We start from the raw sequence: 17,995 nt of genomic DNA, 5'->3' as shown, positions 1-17,995 counted from the left end.
CCTTTGTAAACAGCTTATGGGCAAACAGCTGCACATTTACTGAGGGGGTTGTCTGAGAGAAGACTCATCCTCTAAACAACATGGAGAGACGCCATGACGAGCAATAGGATAAAGATTCTGACTGAAAAGTGGCTCAACTAACTTTTCTAGAACTCCATCTCTCTCTCTTACACACACATACACCCACACACATTGTGTGGTCCATTAGGCCTTCCCTTCATCACCACTCTGTTCATGCATGGCCTCTCTGTGGCATTTGGCCAGGCCGTCCATATTTAGCTCTGCCCTACTGGCTCAGTCACATGGTAGGTGGGAAACATGACCGCTAGTGCCAAAAGACATCCCTTTGACCATGTCCCTTAAACACATCTCCTGATCACACTCCCAATTGACTTATATGAGTCCTTAGTCTTGTACCGTTTTCTTCTAGGCCACAATCAGAAGCACCACTATCGCCAAGAGAAAGTGCTTCTGTACTGTTTAGTGTTAAATCCACTAGTTGTATCACATTATTGATGGTTTATGTACTGTATTTGGGGTGGCATGAGTAACTGGTGCTTGGTTCAGTGGTGTTTTCAGAGGACATGATTAGCTGTGTGGGTGCTGTAGCACGTCTCTCCTCCTCCTCTCCTCCCCCTCTCCTTCTGGACACACACAGAGACAGCCAGGGATTATGGAGAGCCGTCTGTCTGCCTGGCTATAGCTAGACTACTCTCCTTCACACTCCATGGGCTAGTTGGGTTTCTGGCTCAGATACACATATGCAGGCATAAACGCATACACACACACCGGCATACACACACACACGTACGCACAGGCATGCAGACACTCACACACACAGGGTGAAGTCTAACAAAGGTCAGCACTTTCACAGCTGATTTGCTGGTGGCAGGCAGCCCCCACACAAACACAAGGAAAGGGACATTCAAGACTTCTGTCGGAAACACATGTTAAGCACTTGACTCCATAACAGCTTTGTCACTCTGATACCCAACGAGGCGTCCGTTTGTCCTGCCGACACTGGATGTTGCTACTTCATTATGTAACGGGACTAAGGCAAGGTCTGTCTGAGTCGATTTATCGCTATTGGTTAGCTCTTTAGGACTTGTTACTTAACAGTGACCTTGTGCCTGGACCCACTCCCTGGGTCACTCCTATTTGCATACCGCCCCAACAGATCCACAGATGATGCTATCTCAATTGCACTTCACACTGCCCTCTCCCACCTGGACAAGAGGGGAAATAACTATGTGAGAATGCTGTTTATAGACTACAGCTCAGTGTTCAACACAATAGTCCCCTCCCAAGCTCATCACCAAGCTAGGGACCCTGGGACTGAACACCTTCCTCTGCAATTGGATCCTGGACTTCCTGACGGGTCGGCCCCAGGAGGTGAGGGTAGGTAAGAACACCTCTGCCACGCTGACCCCCAACACGGGGGCCCCTCAGGGGTGTGTGCTTAGTCCCCCTCCTGTACTCCCTGTTCACCCACGACTGCGTGGCCATGCACGACTCCAATACCATCAAGTTTGCTAACGACACAACGGTGGTAGGCCTGATCACCGATGGCGATGAGACAGCCTACAGGGAGGAGGTCAGAGACTTAGCAGTGTGGTGCCAGGACAACAACCTCTCCCTCAACGTCAGTAAGACCAAGGAGCTGATCGTGGACTATAGGAGAAAGAGGGGAGTGCGGCCAGTCTATTAGGTACACCCATCTAGTACCGGCTCGGACCCCCCTTTGCCTCCGGAACAACCTGAATTCTTTGGGGCATGAATTCTACAAGGTGTCAAACATTTGTTGCTGAATTGGTATCAAAGGACCTAACGTGTGTCAGGAAAATATTCCCCACACCAGTACACCACGGCCACCAGCCTGTATCAGGCAGGATGGGTCCATGGACTCATGCTGCTGACGCCAAATCCTAACTCTGCCATCAACATGACTCAACAGGAACTGGGATTCGGCAGACCAGGCGACGGTTTACCAGTCCTCAATTGTCCGGTGTTGGTGAGCGCATGCCCACTGGAGCCGCTTCTTCTTGTTTTTAGCTGATGGGAATTGAACCCGGTGTGCTCATCTGCTGCAATAGCCCATCCATGACAAGGATCAATGAGTTGTGCGTTCCAAGATGCCGTTATGCACACCACTGTTGTACTGGTTGTGGCCCGCCTGTTAGCTTGCCCAACCGACCTCTCATCAATAAGCTGTTTTCGCCCACAGGACTGCTGCTGACTGGATGTTTTTAGTTTGTCGTACCATTCTCGGTAAACCCTAGACACTGTCGTGCGTGAAAAGCCCATGAGGGCGGCCGTTTCTGAGATACTGGATCCGGCGCGCCTGGCACCGATCATACCACTCTCAAAGTCGCTTAGGTCACTCGTTTTGCACATTCTAACGTTCAATCGAACAGTAACTGGATGCCTGTCTGCCTGCTTTCTATAGCAAGCCACAGTGAAGTGACTCACTGTCTGTAGGAGCGATCCATTTTCGTGAACAGGGTGGGGTGTACTTAATAAACTGGCCGGTGAGTGTACACTACATACACACACACACTTTTACACTCATCTATTCTGATAGCTAGTCACGTTACCCTGCCTTCATGTACATACTGTATCTACTGCAAATACCTCATACCTCTGCAAATTGAGCTGGTACTGGTACTCTCTGTATATAGCTCCATTCTTGTGTATTTTATTTTATTCCTCGTTACTATTTTCATTTTTATTGGTATTATAATTTTTTTATTCTGTATCATTTGGAAGGGCTTGTAAGCAAGCATTTCAAGGTAAAGCATACAGTCGTGGTAAAAATAAATAATAATAATAATAATAAATAAAATAAAAAATAACTCACTGTAAGTCGCTCTGGATAAGAGCGTCTGCTAAATGACTAAAATGTAAATGTAATGACACAAGTATTGGTCTTCACAAAGTTTGCTGCTTCAGTGTTTTTAGATATTTTTGTCAGATGTTACTATGGTGTACTGAAGTATAATTACAAGCATTCCATAAGTGTCAAAGGCTTTTATTGACAATTACATTAAGTTAATGCAAAGAGTCAATATTTGCAGTGTTGACCCTTCTTTTTCAAGACCTCTGCAATCCGCCCTGGCATGCTGTCAATTAACTTCTGGGCCACATCCTGACTGATGGCAGCCCATTCTTGCATAATCAATGCTTGGAGTTTGTCAGAATTTGTGGGGTTTTGTTTGTCCACCCGCCTCTTGAGGATTGACCACAAATTCTCAATGGGATTAAGGTCTGGGGAGTTTCCTGGCCATGGACCCAAAATGTCGATGTTTTGTTCCCCGAGCCACTTAGTTATCACATTTGCCTTATGGCAAGGTGCTCCATCATGCTGGAAAAGGCATTGGTCGTCACCAAACTGTTCTTGGATGGTTGGGAGAAGTTGCTCTCGGAGGATGTGTTGGTACCATTCTTTATTCATGGCTGTGTTCTTAGGGAAAATTGTGAGTGAGCCCACTCCCTTGGCTGAGAAGCAACCCCACAAATGAATGGTCTCAGGATGCTTTACTGTTGGCATGACACAGGACTGATGGTAGCGCTCACCTTGTCTTCTCCGGACAAGCTTTTTTCCAGATGCCCCAAACAATCGGAAAGGGGATTCATCAGAGAAAATGACTTTACCCCAGTCCTCAGCAGTCCAATCCCTGTACCTTTTGCAGAATATCAGTCTGTCCCTGATGTTTTTCCTGGAGAGAAGTAGCTTCCTCGCTGCCCTTCTTGACACCAGGCCGTCCTCAAAGTCTTTGCCTCACTGTGCGTTCAGAAGCACTCACACCTGCCTGCTGCCATTGCTGAGCAAGCTCTGCACTGGTGGTGCCCCAATCCCACAGCTGAATCAACTTTAGGAGATGGTCCTGGCGCCCTGAAGCCTTCTTCACAACAATTGAACCTCTCTCCTTGAAGTTCTTGATGATCTGATAAATGGTTGATTTAGGTGCAATCTTACTAGCAGCAATATCCTTGCCTGTGAAGCCCTTTTTGTGCAAAGCAATGATGACGGCACGTGTTTCCTTGCAGGTAACCATGGTTAACAGAGGAAGAACAATGATTTCAAGCACCACCTTCCTTTTTAAAGCTTCCAGTCTGTTATTCTAACTCATTCAGCATGACAGAGTGATCTCCAGCCTTGTCCTCGTCAACACTCTCACCTGTGTTAACGAGAGAATCACTGACATGATGTCAGCTGGTCCTTTTGTGGCAGGGCTGAAATGCAGTGGAAATGTTTTTTTGGGATTAAGTTCATTTTTATGGCAAAGAGGGACTTTGCAATTAATTGCAATTCATCTGATCACTCTTCATAACATTCTGGAGTATATGCAAATTGCTATCATAAAAACTGAGACTTTGTGAAAATTTATATTTGTGTCATTCTCAAAACTTTTGACCACGACTGTACACCAGTTGTATTTGCCGCATGTGACAAATACAATTTGAGTTGATTTGTCTGTCCTATATATGTTTGGTAGATAAACTTCTTCCTATCATAGTTCTAGCTCTAGTCTACTTGCCTTTTCCTGTGCTGTACTAGGATGCAGGGAGAGAGGGATCGCATGTGTGCTTTCATTGGAGAATGCTAAATGGTTAGAGGGGCAGAGCGAGCGTCCAGGAGGTTTCATGGCTAATTAATGCTAGAGAGACAGAGGCAGATGCACAATCTCTACAGTGTGATTTCTGTGAGGGAGAGTCACTACTGTGCTGTACATTGAAAAGTTTTCTAGATAATTAATGATGTGTGTGTGTGTGTGTGTGCACCCAGCACTGTGTGTTAGGGTAAAGAGGGATAGCGAATGTGCGTGTAGTGTTCCTGTCCTGAGGTTTCATGGGTAATTCATGATAGAGGGAGGAAGAGGGGAGGAGAAAGGGAGGTACTGTAACTCCACAGTAACATAGTAACACTATCCGGATTGGGGTGCACCTGGCCTCTACTCGGCATCATCTTTCTCTCTTGCCAGCGTGCTGTATCTCTATTTCTCTCTCTGTGTATCTCACTGTGTATCTTTTTAAATTTCCCCTCTTTCTCTGTGTGTCTGTAGTGAGGTGTGTGTGTGTGTGCGCGTGTCAGTCATGGAGGATGCCCTCAGGGTCTGTTCTATCAGCTGTGTGTCAGGTCTGGTGCCAGGCCAGCCTAGTGCAGCTCAGACAGCAGCAGCCAATGGCTGGCCTCGCTCCTCTGCTCCGCCTCACAGAACTCTGGGGAGGAGGAGGCCGCTAGGAAGGGGAGCACTCTCTCAGAGTGCTGAGAGGGCAAAAAGACACACACACTTGTGCATACACATGCACTGCATTAGCCCATTAACACACACACACACACACACACACAAAGCTGTTGCATACGCACAAGCCCATGCAAAAGCACACGCACTTTCACACATATATATATATATATATATACATACATACACACACACACACACACACACACACACACACACACACACACACAGACAGTGAACGCTCCTTCAGTTCTCTGTCTTGCTGGAAGGCCTTTGTTGCTCCCTTGAGGAGCGTTCAGTCTCCTGCACTAAAACGAACAGAAATTTAGTTTGTTAATTTCATGTCCACCAAAAGGGCTGACTCACTACCATTTTAAATGTGTTAAAGCTGCGTCTGACACATCCTGAAACACTGACCATGGGACACAGTGGTGTCGCGTGAAAAGTTGACCGCCTACAGTACAGCAATACAGTGAATGTAAAATAACATGCTAAGTTGTTTGTTGTGTTTCGTAGATTAATGTGCGGGTGACCACCATGGACGCAGAGCTGGAGTTTGCCATCCAGCCCAACACCACCGGCAAACAGCTCTTTGACCAGGTAAGCAAGGGCCTGGACTCAATACATGCTGAGATTTCACATAACTTAATAAAACCTAATAGAACTGTAGTATGAAACATCTCATGTAAGATCAAGTGGGTGCTTGACATTGGTCCTGGATGAGGATAATTCCTCCCTTACTTTGTTAGTATTATCATGGAAGATCAATCAGTCTTTTGATATACACAGTCCTGATTGACACGTGTAGTCAGTTACTGTTGTCATAGTATCAGTACTGTTCTCCTGTCATAATGGTGCAGCTTTACTGTGACTGACAGCCATGCCGTAGCAGCACGGACCCCCCATGGAGGTGTTTCCCCTGCATCCATATCCACCCATTGCAGTATTGATGTCCCTGGCTGAAATATTCATATGATATTATACATCTAGCTAGCTGGGGTAAAACTGGGGCCTGCCCTGGTCCTATGGTTCATGCAAAGGATTTGTCCCACGAGGGCCACCTCAATGGGTTGAGAGTGGAGACAATGTCCCCAATGAATGACATCGTTGTCATGGTTATACTGAAGCTTCAGAGCTTTGAGGGTGCATTGAAGGTCTTTGAAAGACAGACTGTTTTCGGGATCTTTATAGTTAGCTAGATTCGTTCTGCAACTTCTCAGCCGGACACTGGAGGATGATGATGATGATGTAATGTCCAAGCCTAATTTCTATCCCTGTTGAGGTTCCAATGAGCCTGTGAATCTACTCTGTAACACATGTTAACAATATCACCTTGGACAAGAAACAGTACCAGAGCATTTGCTCACAAACAGAAGCTGGAGAGTGTTTAGGAGGGCTGAAGAACTGTAGTGAATGAGACCATTGACATGTGCAGGCAGGTGGCGACTGTCCTGGACTGTGTCCAGCTGTCTTCTCACACTTCAGTGTGTGTTTTGTATTCCCAGTGTACACACACAGTCCATTTCCAGGGATTCAGCAGGAGTTATGGCCGTCCGCCTCTTTGCCTTCCTCAGCAGTAACAGGCAGAGTGAATCTAAGTAGCTTGTTGCTGCGTGTCGACTGGCTGGCCTATTAGTCACCCTCCCAGAGTTTAATGGCGAGTCCAGGGCCCATTATGGAGAAGTTATGCCACAGTGGGCCAATCGCTTACGAGGAGCCTCCAGTCAAGCAGAGGCTAAAACGTACCATCACGCCCCTCTTAATCTCAATTAAACCTGCATTGCAGTATTTATTTACACTGTAGCGTGTGAGCCTAACTTTCATTTTAGTCACATAAAATCTGAAAACGTTTGTCATTAAACAAATGCTTGCTAGCATGTTGCATTCAATATGACTTTTCACCTGAGAAATGTATGACTTTCTCAGTAATCCCACCCTCCAAACTGTTTAATGGTGGAGTATTGTCTGATGTTAACAGGTGGTGAAGACGGTGGGGCTTCGAGAGGTCTGGTTCTTCGGACTGCAGTACGTGGACAGCAAGGGTTACAGCACATGGCTGAAGCTTAATAAAAAGGTGAGTCCTCTCTCATTCGCTCTTGTGTTTTCTCTTGGTTTCTCTATCTCTTCTCTCCCACTCTCTCTCTCTGTTTCCAGAGCGGCTGCCAGCAGGCAGTCAGTTTGAGCTGGTTATTAGGCTGTGGTCAGGGGGCCTCAGATGTGCACTTTCACAGGCTTCCTGTCACACTCAGGCCAAAGACCCTCCGACCAAAAAATAACTGCTCTGAAGTGCCGTAAAAGACAGAGCGGGGGGGAGTGTGTCAGTGTGTGTGTTTCTTGTTGGAACTAGTCCAGTAGTCGTAGAGCAGTGTGGTTCTGTCAGGGTGATCTACAACAGGATTTCTTTTTAACAGTTGTCTCCAGTGGAAAGTATTCTGATTCTAGGCCCCGGAGTCTGGGATGTAAGCGGCTGTAAAAAGGGTCCAATCCTATCACTAATTAGGACAAGATTAGATAATAGAAGTTTGTCCATACCTTTATGGCTTCATAACCAACTTCTATGGTTTACCTTTATAGCCCAGCTTATAAAGCTTAGATTGTAAAGCTTCCGGATACTCCAAGTATCTCAATAGTCAAAGACGGATGCTTACTGTGCATGCATCTTAGCCAGCCACGTTTTCCCCTGTCAATGCAGATAAGGGAGAAGAGACAAGGCGATCGAAGGCATTTCAGACTACTGAGACTCGTCTAGTCTACCTCTAGTGGTCTTGTTGTGTCTATACAGGGCTTTAAGTGTGTTGTCCTTGTCCCCTCCAGGTGACAGCCCAGGACGTAAAGAAGGAGAACCCTCTGCAGTTTAAGTTCCGGGCCAAGTTCTTCCCTGAGGACGTGTCTGAGGAGCTGATCCAGGAGATCACACAGAGACTCTTTTTCCTGCAGGTAACTGACTCTAGCTGTGTTCCAATACTCAAACTAACCGCACTAATCTTACTATTTGTGACGTAAATTGAGAATGTAGTATGCTTATTGGTCATAGTATGGATATATTTAGTATGCCAGAAGTTCCCGGATGTCGTACTACATTCGCCAAAATACAAAAGCAGTGGACACTTTTCATGCTTTTCTTCAGAAAATGGGCATGGCTTCACAACATTTTCAGATTTGAAGAAAATGGCAGAAAATATGCAGCCAAAGTCCAACGAGAGCGGATACAAATTAATTGCTTTAACTAATTATGACAAATGTTAAGAAATGTTGAGCAATGTAATAATTAATTTTTCAAATAAGTTACGTTGGCTGACAATTTGTTAGGTACGCTAGCCTTACAGCATATAATTACAGCAGTTGCTTGTATGTACCGGTATGTTAGCTATCTGCATAACGTTAGTTGGCTACTATTACATCGAACTTGCCAGTATATTAACTATATGCTATCTAACTTAACTACCCAACGTTTATTGACTTGATTATTCATGTCATGCTTAGCTAAGTGTATAGTCGTTGTGCGTTCTCAATTGACATTGTTAATGAGGTCGTAAGGTGTCTAGCTAGTAATTAATAACAAGCTGGGGGGGTGCTAGTCTAGGATTCTAAGTCTTGACAGTCAAAAACAGACATACTCGTCGTATCTTAATGCCAAATCCTTCCTAGGTTCAGTACTCAGTGGGTGAGGTGAGGTCACATGACCAATACTTTATATTTCTCTCTTTCTGTTTTCCTCTCTCCTTTTGGCTTCTCTGACCAGGTGAAGGAGGCCATTTTGAACGATGAAAACTACTGTCCCCCGGAGACTGCCGTGCTGCTGGCATCCTACTCTGTCCAGGCCAAGTACGCCGACTACAACAAAGACAGCCACAAGCCTGGCTACCTCACCAACGACAGACTGCTGCCACAGAGGTGAGTGGCCACTGCCCAGAAGCAGGGATATCCTGGAGTCATGCACCATCCACATACTAACAAGGAATCCTGGAATGTTTGTTCTCTCCCAGAATGTTTTTTTGATATCCTCTGGAATGGTCTATGTTGTGTTGTTGTGTAGAGTCCTGGAGCAGCACAAGCTCACAAAGGAGCAGTGGGAGGACAGGATACAGACCTGGCATGAGGAGCACAGAGGCATGCTCAGGTCTGTGTGGTTTCCTTCTGTCTTTCTCTGTGTTTGTTTGGGAGGGTTATTGGGAGAGGTGTTTGTCTCGTAGAGGAGAAAATTGGCCTCTCTTCTGAATGGTTCCCCACAGCGAGACATTTCAATGTCAGAAACGTGACGATGATGTGTGTTTCCCCCAGAGAGGACTCTATGATGGAGTACCTGAAGATAGCTCAAGACCTGGAGATGTACGGAGTCAACTACTTTGAGATCAAGAACAAGAAGGGGACAGAGCTGTGGCTGGGAGTGGACGCCCTGGGACTCAACATCTACGAACACGAAGACAAGTCAGTCTCACACTACTACTACTACTACTACTACTACTACTACAGCTATATCAACTATGGCTGGCCTATTGGAAATCTACTGTTAAACTACATACTGTAATGATAATCAATGTTGAATCAGATTTAGCCTACTTGTACTACTTTACAAACTCTACTTGGTGAGTGTTGGGGTGAATGAAAGATGTCCAAGAAGGAAAGAGAGTAAGGGAAGGTGGAATACATGTTATTTTTAGCAGTAGATGAGGGAGGGGTGGGGGAAGAGTTACAGTGGGGTCTGTTCCTCTTCCTGTCTTCCTCCCATTCGACGATGGGACACGACTGTGACACGGCTTTCGCATGGTTTCCTGTCCTGCCACTCAGACCATTCCCTTTCCTCTCCCTACTGACCTCAGATCAGCTGGTAGACAATAATGCAGTGCCAATCTCTTGAGTAGAGACTTGCATTGGCAGGATGGAAATCTGATCACAGATCAGTATAATATACAGCAATTGACTTGGATTGGAAGTCTCTCGCCTATCATTGTTATCTGCTGGCAGCTTTTATAGCACAATATTTTCCACCCCAAAATATAACTTAATATTGAATACTGTCTGTGTGCATCAATTACCAAATATCAAAAATGTCCCCCAGACTGACACCAAAGATCGGCTTCCCCTGGAGCGAGATCCGAAACATCTCCTTCAACGACAAGAAGTTTGTCATCAAACCCATCGACAAGAAAGCTCCAGTAAGTCTCCCTTTGTCTGATTTCCTTTAAGATCCCAAAACAACAAGATGTGAAGGCACAGATCCTTTTTTACAGAACATTTAAGTAGTAGTGAATTATACTTATCAAATTATCTGTTGTCAAACATGGCAATCTCATGGTCTATCTAGCCATCCTTTCTGTTTTCCCTAAACTGTCTCCTGTGTCCCTGTAGGACTTTGTGTTCTACGCGCCGCGGTTGCGGATCAACAAGCGTATCCTGGCTCTGTGTATGGGGAACCACGAGCTGTACATGAGGAGGAGGAAGCCTGACACCATCGAGGTGCAGCAGATGAAGGCCCAGGCCAGAGAAGAGAAACACCACAAACAGCAGGAGAGGTACAGGAGGAACATGCACACAGAGACACACACACAACTTCTGACAATACCACCAGATCAGCACCACTAGAGGGCAGTATTAGACTGTCTGGATATAAATTGCTATATGTTGACAGAAATGAAAGCATATGTAGAGAGATACATGTCATAGCAGGTATGTTGTATATTTGAACCTTTCTAACAAACAACCATATCACCTTTTCAGAATATTTGGGTGACATTGACTTTAAAACTAAGATGTCATATGAATGATCCAGAGTTTTGATATTACATATAGACATTAAAAAGACATAATGTACAATACATTGCCATGTCAGTTTGATACTCTGGACATTACAGTACACTTCTAATAAGATACAAAGTCAGTATTAATGTGAGGATGAAAAACACACCTATATAGTTCTTGGTTGTAAGGGTTCATTTCATAGCGGTTAGATGAGATATCCCTTCATCAATTCCTGACAGAGCCCAGCTGGAGAACGAGAAGAAGAAACGAGAGCATGCAGAGAAAGAGAAGGAGAGAATAGAGCGAGAGAAGGACGAGCTGATGGAGAGACTGAGGCAGATCGAGGATCAGACGATGAGGGCCCAGAAAGGTATCAGTCTGCCTCTTCCCACAGCTCCCTTGATTTTCAACCCACTAACCTTCCTCCTCTCTTCCCACAGCTCCCCTGACCTTCAACTCACAAACCTTCCTCCTCTCTTCCCACAGCTCCCCTGACTTTCAACTCACAAACCTTCATCCTCTCTTCCCACAGCTCCCCTGACCTTCAACCCACAAACCTTCCTCCTCTCTTCCCGCAGCTCCCCTGACCTTCAACCCACTAACTTTCCTCCTCTCTTCCCACAGCTCCCCTGACCTTCAACTCACAAACCTTCCTCCTCTCTTCCCACAGCTCCCCTGACCTTCAACTCACAAACCTTCCTCCTCTCTTCCCACAGCTCCCCTGACCTTCAACCCACAAACCTTCCTCCTCTCTTCCCGCAGCTCCCCTGACCTTCAACACACTAACCTTCCTTCTCTCTTCCCGCAGCTCCCCTGACCTTCAACCCACTAACTTTCCTTCTCTCTTCCCACAGCTCCCCTGAACTTCAACCCACTAACCTTCCTCCTCTCTCTACTAGTGTAGACACCCTATAAGGTCAGATTCATTCAGCATTCATGCAATATCTACCCCTCTTATTTGCCATAGAGAATTAGATATTAACTTTGTCTTTAAAATCTTTATTGTCCCAGGGCAATATCAGGTGCAAATGTTGCACTGCTGCAAATGCTACGTAAACCTGTCTCTGTCCTCACCTGGAGTGTTTTCATGGTGTTGATATGATGTGGGCCCTACGTGGGGCTGTTGGTTGGTCAGTGTCAGTCAGTATGCCAATGGGACCTGACCCTATCCTTCTAGACTGGTCCTCACTGCACCACGGTACTAAACTATCATCTCTTACTTCTTATAGGACTGTTCTCAGCACCAGGTAAACATTAAGTCCACTCAGAAACACTTCTTTACCTCCCTCCCACCCCTACCACCTGAACTTATAGAAGAGGTGTTTCTGACCCCCCCTCTATGTACTCCCCAACCCACCCTGCATTAGACCCCAGTGTATCCTGAATACCGTAGGATGACATCCCGCATTTATTGCCTTGCTGCATTGTGGGTAGTCCGAGGTGTCAAAAGCACACTGCAGAAACTACATTGTGATATGTGTTTGTCTGTGGACAGGATGTATGTATGAACCCCAAACACAGAGCTGTCAGTCCAACACACACATTGTGTTCCAGTGGTTTAGACTGACTTGGGCGGCGTGTTTGTGTGTTGAGAGAGCGAGACATCCATCTTATATTATTTTTGTTCCGTACTGTTTTTACTGTTGTGTGTGTGGGTCCTCTCTCACTTTTTATAGGCATTTCCTGTCTGCATTATATATTTTTTCCTTTGTTGTTTTGTTGTTGTTCTTAAAGTAAATCACATTATTTGTGAGATCATGGCTAACCGAGCCTCCCATTGGTCACTTTGTAAAAAATGGTGTGTGCTGCTGGATATGGTTTGAGGAAGAAGGAAAGAGAAGGGGTAGGTTTTTTTTTTTACGGGCTAACAGACTTGATGTATTTTGTTCATGGTCACAGAGTTGGAGGAGCAGACACGCCGGGCCCTGGGGCTGGAGCAGGAGCGGAAGAGAGCGAGGGAGGAGGCGGGGAGGCTGGAGAAGGAGAGACAAGCAGCGGAGGAGGCCAAGGCAGAGCTGGCCAGACAGGCCGCAGACCAGATGAAGAACCAGGAACAACTGGCCGCTGAGCTGGGCGAGTTCACCGCCAAAATAGCCCTGCTGGAGGAGGCCAAGAGGAAAAAGGAAGAGGAGGCCACTGAATGGCAGCAGAAGGTAACGACCTCCCTACATTCTACACTGTCCTGGTTACAATATAGACTATATAGAATATACTGTATATAATCAGTCTGTTGTACTGAAACGTTCTATATCGTTGCAGCTTCCTGAATAAGTCCCATAACTCACCCGCACTCCTCTTCTCCCTCCCTCTCTCCCCAGGCCATCTCAGCCCAGGACGACCTGGAGAAGACCAAGGAGGAGCTGAAGACCGTGATGACGATCCCGTTTGCGCCAGCGGGCGGCTCCACGGAGAGCGAGCACGAGGAGCAGGACGAGAACCACGCCGAGGACGCCGCCGAGCTCTCCCTCGAGGGCGTGAGCGCCCTGGACCTGCGCAGCGAGGAGGAGCGCGTCACCGAGGCCCAGAAGAACGAGCGCCTCAAGAAACAGCTGCAGGTCAGTCACCTCTGACCTCTAACCCCAAGACCTGATGACCTCAGCAGGCCCTTACCTTAAAGGGCTTTGTTTAGTTGCTGGATGCCGTTTAATGTCATTGAGAGGTTTCAATCAATCAACCCTCTCTCTCCCTCTCTCTGCCCCTCTTTCTCCATCTCTACCCTCTCCCTTTCTCTCCTCCCCTAGGTGTTGAGCTCAGAGCTGGCTGAAGCCATAGACGACACCATGAAGACTCAGAATGACATGCTGCACGCGGAGAACGTGAAGGCCGGGAGGGACAAGTACAAGACCCTGCGTCAGATCCGCCTGGGCAACACCAAGCAGCGCATCGACGAGTTTGAGTCAATGTGATCTGGCCTGGGTTCCCCCATCCGTCCATTGGCGACTCGCTTTTCGTCAACAACAGGCGCTGTCCCTCCTACACTTCCCCCTTTTCCCCGTACTGATACCCGCAAAGGTTTTCGAGGGCACGGCCGCCACCGCCTCAAACTTTGCCAAAGCTCTGCCCGCATCTCCATCAGGAATCGCCCAATCGGGCGCAAGCAATGCTTTGCACCGTTCCGAAAGTGCTATTCTCCTTGTATTGCAAAGAATACGTCTGTGCTTGGCTTTCAAATATCTAATGTGGAGACTCAAGAAAAACCTAAATGGGAAAGATTGGACTTTTAAGCGAACATGGCCATGGGAAGCTTTTTTGTTGTTGTTCTTGCCGGTAAGCTAGTATGCAATGCTTTAGTATTACTGACAGTATTACTGTCTTCAGTTGGACATATTGATGCTGTCTTATACGTTCAAAACCTTTTTGCTTTTGGTCTGATCTATGGTTCTGACATGTTTTATTGAAGACCTGTTTGTTAAGTTCTCTGTTGTCATTGTAAACTTTGAGGGTAGATTGGTCCGAGGCTGGAAAAGAGACTTGTGTTCGTTAGGGGATCGATCCATTCAGTTATCACCGGGGGGGGTTGACAATTTCAAAACATTTAATTGTTAAAACATTTTTTTCCCTATGGGTGACAGGGTTGACGTGTTATGCTCGACCCACTCAGTCTTCCACCACAAAATGGCCAAAAAGAGTAGAACCAGCTCATCTGCTTTTACACTGATTTGACTTAATGTTCAATGTTTCTTTTGGAGAAAAATATATGTAAAAAGGAATATTTTCACCATATTAAAACGAGAGCTCAGTTCACGTAACAGGGTTGACCTTAAAGGTTTTTGTAACCTTCAAATGAATCATTAATTGCATGAATTAAGTCTTCAGAAATGACTGTCAAAGCAACAAAATAACTATTGCTTAACAATGAGTGTGAAAACCTGGAGAAATGTTGGGGTTAAATGGGTTAAAACCTTCCTGGAAGTCGGAGGCTGCACGGAGGTGAATGCTGAATTTTGGCACTTTAGTAAGTCTTTATTCATATTTAAAAAGAATTGGATTTATTGAATTTACCATGTGGTCTATATTAAAGGGCACATTGAAAAGAACAGGCTTTTAAAATTCTATATTGGTACACCATTTCTACTTTTTGTGGAACGGCCCTACTATCTAGACTCTGAGCATCAGTGCAAAGCCACTAAACCAGTCTTGAGGAGAGTTGTGAGTCTGGATGGATAAATGACTAATCTCCAATGGGAAGCCAATGATTTCACGTGATAAGGTTGTAGGATATAATGAGATTTGATTTGGTGCTCAAGGATACATAATGTTGTAGTAAAACATTTGGTCGGAGATAAGCTGATAGTGTGATGAAGATAAGCTAATTGGTTAGGTGTGTGTGTGTGTGTGTGTACGTGTGCGAGAGACAGGTAGGAAGATAGAGTGAAAGCTGTTAGTTTAGCTCCTGTGAGCTGACTCCGAGTGTTTCATGTCCAGTCACCATAGATGGTTTTCTCTGCCTACCAGCTCACAAAGGCCTGGGAAAGACAGACAGACATGCTTAAGTGCTGTGCAAGTATGTCTGTCTGCATAGAAGTGACTTTTGAAGAGGTATACCATGGTCTTTCTGGCTGGAGAGCACATGAAAACATCAGTCCTCGTTGGAGAACAGATCTCTACCTCAATACTGTAACCATGGTGACTGACCAATCAAACACTAGGTCTCAATCCCCTCCCACAGATTTAGTTTTGACTGTGGCTTGACTAGTTCAGACTAGGAGGCAATGTTGCTTTATTGGTTAACATTTAAACCGAAATGAGAATGTTATTTTTATGCCAGATGTACTTTCAAGCGATGACACATTGACGTGTCTCTAGTGGAGACAATTTATTAAAAAAAAACAAATCTGTATTAAGTTTGGAGCTAGTTTTCTACGGTGGCCTCTTTTTAGATATATTTACCTTATGTTAAAGTTTATCTGAACTGTAACTACACCTGAATTATCCAGAAGATCAAAGGTCACGCACTCCAACACGGCTGGGAGTCTGTATTCTCTGTAGTGGACTGTTCTGGTTTTGCCTTGACGTTAATACTGTGCAGTAGTGAGGTTGAGGACTTCAGAGTGACCCAGGCTGTGTAGACATGGTGTCTGTGTCCTGTGGTAGTGGAGCTGGTTTGGACTGGGTACCTGATCTCTCTGCCGACAGCCAACTGGGGCCAGAATAGGACCGTCATGTTTTTCCTCTGCTGTTGGACGGATCTGCTCACCATCCTCTCTCTGTCACAGCTCTCAGCAGGATGGATGGAAACCCAATGGCAGAGTGCCACCATTTTAGGACTGTGAAGAGAGACGGGTGCAGATGTCAGAGGTGAATGTCCCCCCCCCTATCTATTCGCTCTCATTCTAGAGGGACCCAGCCTCTTGGACAACCCCCCCCCCACCTCAATCTTAGAATTGTGCAGATTTAAATGTCGTTATGTTCAGTGGGAATAGAGAACAGGCCAACTTTTTTTTTTTTTGAGCTTGATCTTTTCTCACCCAACCTTTACTCGCTCCGACTCAAATTAACTCCAGCTTTGTGGACAAATGTTACTTCTGCGTTTTGAATTAACCTGTTTTTTGTTTGTTTTTTGCAATCGGATGAAATGTATTATTTGTTATGCTACACTAGACAGCTGGTTTAAGTTGAGATCTTAAAGCCAGAGTTTTAATAAAATAAAGCACGTGTTTGGAACCCGGAGGACAATGAAGGGGCTTGACCCAAACCTGCCTTTTTAGTTAACCCAGCGAGTGTCCAAATATAGGGTTGTATTTGCCATAGCAGGTGAAAAAACTGTGCTTCCAACTTATTTTTGTAATATGTTCCAAGATCTAACTAACTACCAGCATGCATCAGTAGGTCACTGGAGGTGAAAATAACTTTGAGTTGGGCTTTTCCCATTGGCTGAGCCTGTTAGCCCTCTTGTGTTGCCTCCAATGAGAGCCGTGTCAGTGATGCCTCTGTTGGAACCAGCTGTCATGTTCGCGGTTCAGTTTTTCCTTATGTTCATACTAGTGTTTCTGTAAGACAAAGAATGCACGGATGGAGCTCAGTCCATTGGTTTCACAATAAAAGTTTAAAATGAAGTTGTCTTATTTTTTGTTAAAGACATTTTATATGTTTAAATATAGTATTGGTTTACATTTTTGGTAACTCTGACACCAGTAAAAGTTCTTAAGTTGAGAATTGATTTTGAATGTGTCAACAGTTATTCTTTAGACATTAACCTTGAACAACACCGTTCATTCTTGGTTTAATTAATGCAGGGCAGATGCCATCTTGATGCTTAGTGATAACAAGAACACACAATGAGCAGTTCATCTTCTTTAGATCTGAAAATGTACACTTTCTCACAAAAAGCAGTATCCTCTATCTGGTCAACTGCCACAAACATCTGATTACAACAGGCAAGGTAAAGCCAAATTACCCATCTAGTTAACTACAGTAATTTCCTTTGACTTGTTGCACATCAAATATTTGGCTCATTTACGTTTTCTTTATTTAAACTTGTTCTGAGGACAGCTCGGCCTCGAGGGCAGAATGAATGGTTGGATGAAACCGTAGATATTGCATCTGTCCCATTATGGCGTCTGTGAGCTCACGGGCAGCGCCATTGAGGCCATCTCCATTTTGAAGTAGTCCATTTTCTTCTATGAGTTGGCAAACAAATGGAAAGGGTGCACTCTGCCACCTAGAGTGTGTTTGAACAGGCATAAAGCCAAGGTTGGTGATCTACTGCCACCTGCAGTTATGGAATGTTTCCTCACAAGTATAATTAATTGGCTGATCCCTCCTGATGACCTGGATGGAATTATGTGATCCTTCCTTAACCCATAGGAAGTCCCACCCATCTGACTACTTCAAAATGGTGAAAGGCCTCAATGGCGCCGCCCATGCTAAAACTGGCTTTTGGGCACTAGAGTCCTCTATCTATCTCTATGGATGAAACCATGACAGTACGTGGGCGGAGTATACAGGTGAGTCAAATAAAAAAAGGTCTTATGGGTGGGTGGTTAAAGGGCGTGACACGTAGGGTTGCTAGT

General features: G+C 45.4%; 1 protein-coding gene across 4 annotated transcripts in view; it reads left to right on the top strand.

The window, feature by feature from the left end:
- LOC121559441 (radixin) overlaps window positions 1-17,038 on the top strand; it is a 29,084-nt gene extending 12,046 nt beyond the window's left edge. For 3 of the 4 annotated variants that reach the window (XM_041872674.2, XM_041872671.2, XM_041872673.2), the window contains 12 exons: window positions 5,760-5,843; window positions 7,222-7,317; window positions 8,058-8,180; window positions 8,986-9,137; window positions 9,280-9,363; window positions 9,525-9,671; window positions 10,303-10,399; window positions 10,593-10,756; window positions 11,222-11,352; window positions 12,882-13,135; window positions 13,301-13,537; window positions 13,724-17,038. In XM_041872674.2, the coding sequence (XP_041728608.1) occupies window positions 5,760-5,843; window positions 7,222-7,317; window positions 8,058-8,180; window positions 8,986-9,137; window positions 9,280-9,363; window positions 9,525-9,671; window positions 10,303-10,399; window positions 10,593-10,756; window positions 11,222-11,352; window positions 12,882-13,135; window positions 13,301-13,537; window positions 13,724-13,888 (1,734 nt within the window). In that variant the 3' untranslated portion in view covers window positions 13,889-17,038. The remainder of the gene's footprint in view (window positions 1-5,759; window positions 5,844-7,221; window positions 7,318-8,057; window positions 8,181-8,985; window positions 9,138-9,279; window positions 9,364-9,524; window positions 9,672-10,302; window positions 10,400-10,592; window positions 10,757-11,221; window positions 11,353-12,881; window positions 13,136-13,300; window positions 13,538-13,723) is intronic. The other variant, XM_041872675.2, reaches the window with a different exon arrangement.
- The last annotated feature ends 957 nt before the right edge of the window (window positions 17,039-17,995 follow it).

The sequence above is a fragment of the Coregonus clupeaformis genome, chromosome 16 (assembly GCF_020615455.1).
Source record: "Coregonus clupeaformis isolate EN_2021a chromosome 16, ASM2061545v1, whole genome shotgun sequence".
Taxonomy (NCBI): domain Eukaryota; kingdom Metazoa; phylum Chordata; class Actinopteri; order Salmoniformes; family Salmonidae; genus Coregonus; species Coregonus clupeaformis.
The sequence above is the reverse complement of the archived record's forward strand: the minus strand, read 5'-3'. Positions and strand labels throughout refer to the sequence as shown.